The sequence below is a fragment of the Bos mutus genome, chromosome 2, assembly GCF_027580195.1.
Source record: "Bos mutus isolate GX-2022 chromosome 2, NWIPB_WYAK_1.1, whole genome shotgun sequence".
In the NCBI taxonomy this organism is placed as follows: domain Eukaryota; kingdom Metazoa; phylum Chordata; class Mammalia; order Artiodactyla; family Bovidae; genus Bos; species Bos mutus.
The window spans coordinates 24,095,471-24,108,043 of record NC_091618.1 but is presented as its reverse complement, the minus strand read 5'-3'; the positions used below and the strand labels follow the sequence as shown (position 1 = coordinate 24,108,043).

The following is a 12,573-nucleotide window of genomic DNA, read 5'->3' as shown; positions in this document are numbered from 1 at the left end:
AGATTTTAGAATTCATTGAGAGTGTATGATAATTGAACAGAAAAGAGTCTGGGCAAAGTTATAAAACAGGAAAACGAAAGTTCAGTGTTTATCCAAAGGTATGCAGGACCCTCTTAGTGTGTTTTGACCATTCAAGGATTTCCTCTCCACCCTCCCTTCCTCGTAGCTCAGATGGTAAAGAATCTGTCTGCAATGCAAGAGACCAGGATTTGATCTCTGGGTCGGAAAGATCCCCTCGAGAAGGAAATGGCAACCCACTCCAGTATTCTTGCCTGGAAAATCCCATGGACAGAGGAGCCTGGTGGGCTACAGTCGACGGGGCCGCGAATAGTAAGACATGACATAGTGACTAAATCAGCACTCCATCCCTCACACACACACACACACACACACACACAGATGCCCTCTCATGGAAATGACCCACACTGAGATGCATAAGCCTCTCACCACCCCACCACCAGTGCCCCAACCGTCAGCTGAAAGACCATTCCCAGAGAGGCAGTGCGGTGGAGTTAGGTTAGGAACACAGGCTTTGGCAACTCATGACACTGGGTGATTTGGGGGCAACTATTTAACCCTTCTGAGTTTTGCTTTTTCTGATGTAAAAGGGGATAGTAAGAGGCCCTTGACAGTGATACAGCACAGACTGAATGGGGTAAAGTGTTTAGTCTTGTGCCCAGTGCACAATAAATATTCAATAAATAGTAACTGTGATTTATTTCCTTGTTTTTTTATGAGCACTGCTGTTCTGTTGCTCTATATATTTTCTTGCTGCTGCTGTTGTTGATTCCCTGTTGATATGTCAGGATGCTGATAGCATCAACCCCTGAAGTAATGCACATTATAACAATTCTGTACAGCCTCACCCACTCTGGATTTTCTCCAGCCCACGGACACAGAGAGAAGGCAGCTGATGTATTCTCCACTGTGCCTGTGCCATTCACTTATCTAACAGTCAGTTTGGGGGTCCTTTGGCCCCTCTCACACCATACAAAAGAGTAGGAGTTTTGTCTTCAGGGGAGCAGGGTAAGCTGAAAATAGGCAGATTGTTTCCGAGTCTAGTTGTTTCCAATTGCCCTATGCCCATCTCTTCTTCAGTGCTTAAACTTCTTTTTAAGTTTCTTCAAAACTTAAATGTTTTTATTTACAAAAGTCAAGGGTAAAAGGTATAAATAGAAATTATTCCATAATCACGAAAAAACTAAAGGCAAGCTCTAGGTAGTGAGCTGCTAGAGGATATTGCATTCTACAAATGTATAATGTGATCGTGTATTTCCATTCATTATTTCTTACCTGGATTGATTGTGGAAGGAAATAATTTTCTCCTTTAGCTCCATACTGCTTGATCCACAGCCATTGCCTCTGGATTTCCAGAATGAATAACCCAAAGTTGTCCAGAAATAACGTTTATTAAGCAATAATAAAACACACAATAGAAAAGGCCTTATAAGTAAAACTATATATTTATAATGCTTTATTTTTTTTTTGCTCCAGTACTCCACAAAACACTACAGACAGTAACAAAATAATTCAGTAAATATTAAAAACTTTCAAGAGACTTGTAGGACACTCTATCATATGTGAGCATCAACAATGCCACGGCTATTAGATACACTATTAAACACTATCATAGATATCTTTCTTGAATTAGGGCTATGATTAATATTTTTATTCAGAAGTCATAACATTTACACACACCCATACACAAGAGAACAGTTCAGAGTAAGTGAAGCAGACACTCCAGTGAAATGGAATCATCTGCCTGTACAGCATTAAAGGTATTACAGTGTTAACAAGAGAGAAGTCAACACACTAAAGAGAAATATTGGGGTTTGCTTGGGATGGGAGGGGTGAAAATAGGGCAATCAATGAAAGCTGCTTACATATTTTCCATTGCTCTCTTAGCAATGTGCTCCCTTCCCTTTTCTGCCTTTTCTTGGTTGAGGTATTCCAGCACTTTCACTAACAGATCTTCATCCAAGTACGGTCTGTTGGGAGTATCATCACTCTTCAGGGTCCCTACAGGGAGCCTTTTGCTTACCGAGGCCAGTTTGTCAGTCTCCTGAGAGCTGTGTTGACTCAAATGCTCTTTGAGGGCCTGCTCAATTTGGTTCTCATCCTGTCGATCATCTTCAGTTGAGCCTTGACTGGGAACTCGCTTCGCTGGGTTGGCATTCATGATCTCAGGGTATTTAACCAGCATCCTGGCCAAGTACTCTCCTAATTCTTGATCCTTGTCATTCAGGTTCTCATATGCCATCTGTCTATTTTCAACATCTGGCATCCAGACAGCTTTGGGGAGCTGGTTAGCTTTAGATCTTCCAGGACCATAGGGCAGTCTTGACAGAACTTTCTCTCGGTTATACTGATTGGGAAAATATGGAGGCTTTGGATTTGCAGCACTCTCCATCCCTAAAAGATTTAGAATGTCCTCCACACTGAGCCCCTCCGGTAGGGCCTCTGCCACAGCATGACCAGGTGCTTTGGGGTAGCCATTCTTGGAGAGCATCTTATTTTGGAACAGATCTGGATGGTCTAAGTCAACCTCTGAGATGTCTTCAGGTTCAACAGGAATCTCAAGTTCCTGCTCTGGTTCCACTGGCTTCTCTCCAGTTTTGAGCATGTCAATCAAGTCTTCAGGGGGTATCTGTAAATTCCTAGAGATTTCAATCAGCTGATAAATAGATTGAGGATCAAGTGGTTTCTCAAAGAGCCTGATTGCTCTTTCCCCAGTTTGCCCATTCTGGGACCTCCCACTTCCCGCAGCATTCACTAACCTTTTCAGATAGGTAATTACTTTGGAGACATCATCTGAGAGTTGGTCTTTACTCTCTTTCCGGAGATCTTCATCTTGGAGGCCCAGCTGCCCGGAACGCTTCATTTCATCATTGATTTGCTCAGTTTTGTCTGCATTCTCTTTGCTGTCTCTTACCTCTTCCTGGGTTTGACTCTCTATTTTTTCCTCTACTGGGTTCCAATCTTCTCCCCCAACCACGTCTTCATAGGCAATGTTATTAGCCTTGTAGATATCATCTTCATCATCTGTGTAAAGTTTTTGCTCCTCATCAGCCCTCTCACGCTTTTGGCTGTTTGGTCCCGTCAGTTTCCCCAGCTCTTGGAAGACAGATTCCAAGGTAGCAAGATTTTGAGGAGTATATTGTTCCTCCACTATTTCATTTGTGCGTTTGAAGGGGTTGTCCCTGGAATTCTCTTCATACATAGGAGGGAATCTCATGTGCTTGAGCTTTCTCTCTGCCCACTGCTGAGTCTCATAATCATCAGGCATGTCCACTGGAAAGTTCTTTTCTGAATTCAAAGTATAAGGCTTGTTTTCCTTTGGGGCAGACTGGGGCTCATTTTCAGCCTGTCTCAAAGCTTCAGCTATTATCTTCATCCATTCATCTTCACTCAGGGAATCCCTCGAACTTTCTGGCAAGTCACCATTTTCTTTTTGCTGAAGGGGAACAGAAACACCTTGGTAGGGGTTGTAGTCTGGGCTGCTTTCTTCTTTGTGAGCTTGTTGTCGGAGCTTTTCTATGTACTCCAAAGCCCTGATCATTTCAGGACTGGGAAACCTTTGGACATTTTCCAATCTGAGATCTGGTTCCTTCTGAAGCAGCTGGTTTCTCTGAAATGAAGCAGCTTCAGCTTCAGAGAGGAGGAAAATTAAAGGGATGAGAGACAGGACTGCTCCAAGCCAGTGAGTCTTAGCTTCTGCCATGTTTGAAAGATTTCCTTAAAGCATAGAAAACATGAGTTAACACAAATGAAACTGACTATTTGACTCTATAGCAAAAAAGGTAATTAATCATTGAGGGGAAAAAGAACATAGTAGAGATTACTCCACATTAATTTAGGATGACTCTTTTTGAAAACTATAAATGTTTCATACACAATCTTCACAAGCTAACCTCAGGAATCTTTAGCAACATTGTTGCCCGTTTTGCATCAAATTTATATGGCATTCTTTTGGTTAAAATAATAGCAAAAACACTGATATGAGGTTTCTCAAGTATGATTTTTTAACTGATAAGACATGTTTTGTTTTAGTATACATTATTTCTGTTAAATAAAGATTTTTCCAAGATGAGTTTTAGTTATTTGTACAGCATTTATATTGAAATCACTGGCAGAAAAATTAGATGGCTCAATTTAAAACATGCATGTACACACACATAGAGAGTTATATCCTTATCAAAAACCATTGGTTTAATTACTGACCTATCCATCTAATTTGTTGTAGAAACACAACAAAGGTGACATTACTATATAAGATGAAGTTATATTCCATGTTAATGTTAATCATACTGAATTCTCTTGTGGATGAGTCTCATTCATACATATTTTCAGAAATAACTTGTCCTTTAGTCTGATACCAAATCATATTACTAATTTTGGAAGGTCTGTACCTTAATGACCTCCAGAATATGGGTCTTCTCAAGTCCAAGCTAGTTGGCAAACTTAACAAAGTTTTTTTATTTTTAATATCCTCAAAGCAGTATTTATTTACTCAATGAATTCCAAAATATTGAATTTAGAAGTCTGGTATTTTATAATCATTCACCTTGATTGATGTAATAGCACACAGGGTACTATTAGGATACACAAGCACAATAGTCAGAATTGCAAAAAAAAAAGAAAATCCATGATATCCAGTGATATTTATTTCAGTGTAAATGTACCAATGTACCAAAATATAAACTGTTTTAAAACATCTGTGCCCCATATTTCTTCTAATAATTTTACTGTGACTGTCTTGTAAAATGCAATCATGATTATATTTTCCTCAGTCCTCAAGAGATATAGTAAATAATAACAGATGCTACAGAGAGAACATAAGTTTTCTGAACCAGTCTATTTCTGAACTTGTAAGTGTTCAAATTCAGCTTGACTCTGTGTCTATTTGGGTGTGGACCTATGAAATCTCAAATGACTCATTCTGTTAGAAAATTTTAAAATAATCACTATGTAATTCCCGATTAAGAAAAATGCATCCAGTGTATTGAATTCTTCCATTTAAAATTTTTCATTCATTCTTTTTCTTCAAGGCCTTATAGTAAGAGGATTAGTTTTTACATGTTTTACATTTGGCATTGCTAACATTGAAATCTATTTTAATATGTGCAATTTTGTTACAAATAAAGTAAAGGAATTTTATGTTTGCTCATGATATCTTAACTGAATTATGGTTTTGTGATATATAAGTTAAGTTATTGGATATCATTATCTGTTAGCTTAGACATCAATTGTAGAAAATATCATTGTTCACTAGATCATATTGATATTTAAGTAATATTTTCAGTTTCTAGAATCTAAAAATGTTGTACTTACAGAAATTTCTTTAGTACAGACTTATTTATTAAAATGATTATTTAAATTAATTTTTAAAATATGCACTTACATTAATTTGGCTACTTAATTTACTGAAGGGAAAATATTTAAAGGCATGTCAGAGAAAACTTCTAAAATACTTACTATGAATCAATATTTACTAGAGCAAATTGTATTTATAACTTATTAGGCTTAAATAAAAGTACATTATGCATTCTTCTTTATATTATTTCAGGATTAGTTTAGATTTGAAAATCAACTTTCCACATTGGCATTTGGACTAGCAATTTTAAGAATCTTAGTGAATGTATATTCTTTGAAACCATTACCCTGAAGTATCCTTAACCCAGTTATATGCTAGGTTATGTGCTGATCTTTAAAATCATTATTTTGTAGGTGAACTTTGCTGTGGTGTTGGGGCAGAATATTCATGCAGTTATTTAAACCACAGGCCTACCAAGAGCTACCGTTTGGTCATTTACTCAGATTCAGTTTGGGTGACATAGTTATTGCCTTTGACTAAGACTCAAGGGATTTTTTTAGGTGAACTGGTAGCAGCTTATCTAAATAGTGAAGGTGGTTTTAACAGTTCTGATGTTCTATGTAGAGTTTGAACCTAAAAACCTTATACGTTAAAATGTCTTTTCTATTGAAATTATACTAGAGCATTGACAAATGCAACTGGATTTTTCAAATTTGAGCAATTCAATTAGTTAGGATACAGGAAAAAGAAACACTTGTGCCATTAAAAATATTTAGCAAAATGTTGTACAACCTCTTTCAACCAAAGCATAATAATAAATAATTTATATGGTTATAAATGTTTCCTCATACATCTCAGTTATCTCTTTGTAATCCATGGTCATATCCAACCTAAAATCCAAGATAATATTTCCCCCTGAATAAACGAAGAAGCTCGTTCTAGTCTTACTTTGCTAGGACCAAAATTAGTAGACAATAATGTAAGCCCTTTCAGAGCATACCAATTGAGAAAATAATTTTATATAGTTAGTTAAATTTGAGCTCTTGCAAAGTAAATGTCAAAGAAAAAACAAGCAAACAAACAAACCTAGCTCCAAAATTGGTTACTTCTATCACCGGAACCTGTTTAACAGTCTTTGAATCATCGGACACCTGCTGTTAAGAATATTAAGTATATAAATTGTATCCCTGCCCTTGTATCTGGTCCTTAGGGGAAGAAACAATAAACTAAGGAAAGAAACAAAATGTCAGGCTTGGTTAACTTTACATTAATAATGTGTATTGACACAAATATCCTTAACTTTTTCATGTTCTTATATATGATTATCTAAATAACACAATGGTTAATAAATACCTGACAGCAAGCAGTGTAAATCACAGATGCAATCATGCATATATATGTACATATATACAGTGTCCTTAGTTTGCCAGATGAGCAGCAGGTTGCCGATCAGTTATTCTATAGATATAAGCTTGCCAAATGGTCTTTTTCTTCTTAGCTAGGAATTAAGGAGAGAATACGCAATTTAGAACTTTCCAGTAAGTAGAAGGGAAAAGCAGTCTTACCTCTTATTTATATGGCAGAGGAAGTCCACAGCATGTTCCTCCTGGTCCGCGGCTTGAGCTGCTCGGACCGTTTCAGCACCCGGACAGCTCCTCGGCTTATAGAGAGCCGCCGCGCCTGACTCCGCACTGCCACACTGACGTCACCCACTCAGCCACAAACCGGAGCACAGGCGAGCTTTTTCAAAGAACCCGAGAGAAAATAATCACTTTAAAGATAAAAAAAAAAAAAAAAAGTTGCATGCTTACGCCACCTGTCTTTCTGTGGCAAAAACTGCAGTTCCCTTTCTTTTAACAAAATCTTTGAGGCTTGAAATAAAATGCTCTGCACAATTTCCCTTAGAAAAATCCATCAGATAGACGTGGCTAATTGCAATATAATCTCATCTGTGTCCAAACAGCTTGTGATAAGGGTTTCCTGTTGCTATTGTCGTTGTTGTCATCGTTGTTAAAACAAAGTTTTACAGATAAGGACTTTTTTCTTCAGTGGCCACAAAGAAATTACATTAACATTCCTCAATACACTCCAAGAGGAACAGAATACACATTATGAATATGAAGTCGTATTTCATATCATAACCACAAGTAGCATTGTTTTTAAAATCATGTTTATTTGAATAAAAAAGTGTTCTCTTTTTTTATATGAGTCGACCTCAAGGCTCTAATGAGTTAGGATTTTAGTCTAGGGTTTCAATATAATTTTGAAGTGTGTATTTCTAAGGATTCAGGTCTAATAGTTGATAATTCTATATGAATCTGTTGGCATCTTTTACAACATCTGATCTCAAAAAGGGAAGCTCAGAAGTTGAAAATACTTTCAATAAGAAAAAAAAAAAAAATTCGCCGTTTGAGAAAAGTGTGACACATATGCAACTGTAATTAGTTTGTAACTGAAAGAAAGTTATACTATAAATATTTTCTTCCTCCAGTTGAATCAGATGAATCAAATACATTTCATAAATGTGACCAATTCAAGGAATAATATAGTATTAATACTTAACTTCCAACCTCTCAGACTTGTAGTCATAATCATTGTTGTGCTTTACCAGGTAACCTGATTATATAGTTTATAATTTGTATAAGTCTAAATTTTTAATTTCATTTCATTAAAGATATGATTTTCTTAAAAACGATATATTTTGAAATAAACTAAGCAAAAGAATCTTGCTATATAAAAGATAACTTTGTCTCTGTTAAATGAATAATTAGCCACTGATTTACTCATTCAGTAAGTTGTAATGCCTACTAAGTGCTAGATACAAAGATGAATAGTATCTACATGTATATATGCATACATATCTGTTAGATTGGCCAAAAGGTTCATTTGGTCTTTCTGTAAGATGTTATGGAACAACCTGAACAACCAAGCTTTTGGGGCAACCCAATATATATATTGGTCCAGAGGGGATAAGAGACAAACAGGTTATTTTTATTTTAGGATAAGAGACAACAGATTATTTTTATTTGATATAAATTGAAAAGCACTAAGAAAGATGTCAGCCAGCAGACACAATAGGGAGCATTGTTCAGTCTAGAAATCTTAGATGGGAAGGGTTCTGGGAAAAGAAGCTTGAGCTGAGGTTTCCATTATCAAGTTTTGCTTAATGATTTCTAACTATTCTAGGTAAACCACAATACTCTTGAACTCCTTGAGGAAACAGAAATAGTTTAAAACCTTAGGAAAAAAATAATCTTGAGAAAAGTACCCTTGATTTTCTCTCTTTGATCTCCTGGTTAAGATATTTGATTCTTGATGACTGGTCATTTGTGGATTGACATGGAACTCATAGGCTTAGACTGAAGTCCTATGGCCAATTTATCTAATCTATTTATGCCTCATAGTGGGTTTTTAGCATCATTAAGGTTAAGTGCTAAGTTGATGAGACCTGAGTAAACAAATCTCATTTCTCAACTGCATCTCAAAAAAAATAAGTTCATTTGCAGGTATCTTTGTTAGCTTTGCACACATAACATTTTCTTAAATCCTGACAAAGATAAACCACTCTGAGTTTCACATAATTCATTTTCCAGTACTTCTGTGTGGCCAGTTGAACTAACCAATATCAACACAGCATCAGAAAATTCCACAAGATTACTCTTAAAGGGTTGACTTGATTCGATAGAGGTCTCAACAACCCTCAAGGAAGTCACTCTTGATCAGCTAGTGCATATATGTGAAACTAAACTTTTTGCAAGGATCAGAAACTACAGTTCTTCTAAGATCCCCTAGTCAAACTCTTTGCTGAGAATGTCTTTAATTGTCAAAAATCCATATAAAACCTCATTCAAAAACTCCAAGTAGAAGTGAGATATCAGGAGGCAACCAGTGGGATGGACTGGCTTTATCAGCTAAAGGTAGAGCATTGGGAGAGCAATGAGCCATTTGTGAGTAACTGAATTCCTTTCTACTATATAAAACTGTGATAAATACCTACCATTTATTGAGTTCCATTATGTTCCAGGCACTGTGCTTGGAGTTTCGGCAATCTAATTTAACCCTCTTGTCAACAATAATAGGTAGCTCTATTTGTCTCCATTTTACAGTTGAAGAAACTGAAGCTCAGAAATAACTCAGTTGGCCACTGTTTCCTCTCTCATAATTGGTAGAGGTAAGATTTGAACTTAGCTCTTTCCAAAGGTATAGCCATAATAAAGACCATGGTTTGGGCACTCTAGCTAGGTGATAGGAATACAGAAATGACTATGGCTATCTAATAACGAAAGATCCAAGTCTAGAATACAATCACTTTGACAAAATTCTCAGGGGTTGTTCCAATTGTTTTTCCTGGTCACTGCTCAGGTGGTACAGCCCCAGACTCCTATTTGGGGCAGCAAACACGGAAAACAAGAGTCACCTCCTTGATGCTATGGGGCATATGTCTTCCAAATAAGAGAGTAGTTACTGAATTTGGAAAATTCTATTCAGTGGCCTGTGTTTTATGGATTTTTCAATGAGTTATACTTAATATATCTCTAAAAGTCATTATTTTTTTTTTGCCATTAGTTATTTGTTCTAAAGGGAACTATATTCTCTAATAGAAATCTATTTGGAAAAAAAAAAGTTAAAATGCAATATACATAGAGAAAGCAAACTTCTTGTTGAATCTTTTAGAGCATGTATAATATAGTAAAGATAACCTATAAATCTTTTTTATCACTAAGCTTGAGATAAGATCATTTTGAACATTCCTCACAAAACTTTAATTTTCTGTTAGCTCTAAATTGCCAATTATCATTGCCTCCAAGAAGCAAAGCTCTATATCTTGGACATTTTCAAAATAATCATGTACTGTATATGATAATGATTTTTACTAAATTAGTTTGCATCCTCACCGTGGTGCTGTTAAGATCAAGCTAATCATTCACAACTTAAATTTAAGTAATTAGAAGGGACTCATTCCTTTTTACGATCAGATTTTCTTAAATCTTAGTCATTTTGTCCTTTGTTATTCAATTTCATATTTCATTTAGACCAGATTCTGATTTTCCTATCATTTGTATGTGCAATTCTCTACCTTAGTAATCCTTCAATTTGAAATGTCTCTTCCACTCCATTACACTTCTCATTTTGTTTCAATTTATATGAAAGCAATTAAGATCCAGAAGACCAATACATCTTTTTTCTTCTCTTTCTCTCCCCTCTTTCCCTCTTCCCTTTTTCCTCTAACTTCCTCCCTCATCCCTCTCTCTTGGAAAACAAGATTTTCTTGGAGAATCCAGTCTGCAGCCTTATTTTGTACAATTCTTGGAGTTCTCACAGCAAGTTCACTGGAGTGGTTTGCTACTCCTTCCTCCAGGAGATCACGCTTTGTCAGAACTCTCCACTATGACCCGTCTGTCTTGGGTGGCCCTGCGTGGCACAGCTCATAACTTCACTGAGTTAGGCGAGCCCTCTTGCTATTACAAGGCAATGATTCATGAAAGAGGGCAAACTCTGGGAGATGGTGAGGGACAGAGAAGCCTGGCTGATGCAATCCTTTGGGTTGCAGAGTCAGACACGATTTGGCAACTGAATTGCAACCAGTCTGCAGCATATGTGACCTGAGACCCTCCAGCACTTGCTGGGAAACAGAGGTGGTCTGTACTGTCTTCCCTGAGCCCCTCAAGGCCTGGGATCCTTTTCATTGCTCATTCGTCCCCTGTTTTCCTCTCTTTGCTCCTTCCTGCTCTCCTTCTTTATACTTCTTATGACGCTTTACCTCCCTGATGTGTTGCTTCCAAAATTTACCTAAACTCTTCTAATTATCGTACAATGTATTACAATAAGTTCTAATTTATTACAATTTATTATTATACTTTGCTACAATTAATTACATTTTATTACAATAAAACAATAAATGTTCCTTCATGACATAAGATGACTTTAAAAAGAAAACTCACTATCAAAGAAGAGTAAAATGTTTTTCTACTTCCCTTGCAAAAGCAGAGCTTTTCAGAGAACATATAAATTGGAAACTTCATACTGTATAAATATTAATTTTGTAACTACTTAATACTATAACTACCTAGTTTTTCAGATGACATTCATTTGGACAATTTGACATTGACATTGAAGTTCCTCAGTCTTGTCCGACTCTTTGCGACCCCATGGACTGTAGCCTACCGGGCTCCTCCGTCCATGGAATTTTCCAGGCAAGAGTACTGGAGTGGGTTGCTGTTTCCTTCTCCAGGAGATCTTCCCAACCCAGGGATCTAACCCGGGTCTCCCACATTGCAGGCAGACGCTTTACCGTCTGAGCCACCAGGGAAGTCCCCATTTGGACAATGGCTGGCCAAAAATAAGTTGTGTTGAATTAACATTTTCTCATGCCTACTGTCAAAGCTTCAAACACTCCACTTTGGAAATTTTTATCCTCTCAAATTATCCTTATGCAAACAAACTGCCTTTATTTGTTAGAGCTTCAGGCACTGCCAGAAAATTATATTTAAAAAAATTTTTAAGAAAAAATTTTTTTCATTATAGGAGCACTTTCTTTTTTTTCTACTGTTTCACTTATTTTGTAAAACATTTTCCTAGTACTTGAGTTAAAATTTTAAATTTCACATAAAGAAAACCAAACTACTTATAATTGCAGTATCTGTTTATTCTTTGTAACGTTTTTGCTCCTTTTAGCAATTACTGGTGGCCCCATATGGACTAGATAACATTTAAGATCCTTTCTAACCCTTGAACCCAATACCTCTTTTCTTTTTGAAATGACGATCATCTGTGAAACTATGTTTGCATTTGTCTACTAAGTACTAAAATATGATCTTTCTCATAAACCCTCAGTGAGAACCACTTAAACCAAATAAATTTAGGCTTTCTTCTCCATTGCCTTTGGATTCTGAAGCCATCTGGTGCTCATAGGAAGAGAAAGTACCATTCTCTTAAGTCTAATACCATGCATGTTTGAGCATCTGCTCCTTCAGTGGGCTTTGGGAGAACAAAGTTCATGTGCTAGAAGTTAATTACTTTGCCTAAAACAACCCTGTATGTCTTAATCTTTCAAATTTTCCTGCCACAATTGTTTTGTGAATCAACATTTTCAGTATTTACATGCAAATGTTTTAATAAGGATATTTTCTGTTTGGAAACAACCCAACTACATACTCTTATGCTTCCTTTTAATAGGAAATCTAGAAAGATGTAGGAGAATCTTGAAGATCAAAGTTCAGCATCTTTACTAGGTGGCTCAGACGGTAAAGCGTCTGCCT

At 36.5% G+C, this 12,573-nt stretch overlaps 1 protein-coding gene across 2 annotated transcripts in view; it reads right to left on the bottom strand.

The window, feature by feature from the left end:
- Positions 1-1,430: 1,430 nt before the first annotated feature.
- The window catches only part of SCG2 (secretogranin II), a 29,786-nt gene continuing 18,643 nt past the window's right edge, over positions 1,431-12,573 (bottom strand). Inside the window, exons 3-4 of one of the 2 annotated variants that reach the window (XM_005901633.2) lie at positions 6,880-7,054; positions 1,431-3,735 (exon numbers count right to left, since the gene is read on the bottom strand). In XM_005901633.2, coding sequence (XP_005901695.2) covers positions 1,880-3,721 — 1,842 coding nt within the window. In that variant the 5' untranslated portion in view covers positions 3,722-3,735; positions 6,880-7,054 and the 3' untranslated portion in view covers positions 1,431-1,879. Of the gene's footprint in view, positions 3,736-6,667; positions 6,783-6,879; positions 7,055-12,573 lie in introns of those variants that run through there. The other variant, XM_014480085.2, reaches the window with a different exon arrangement.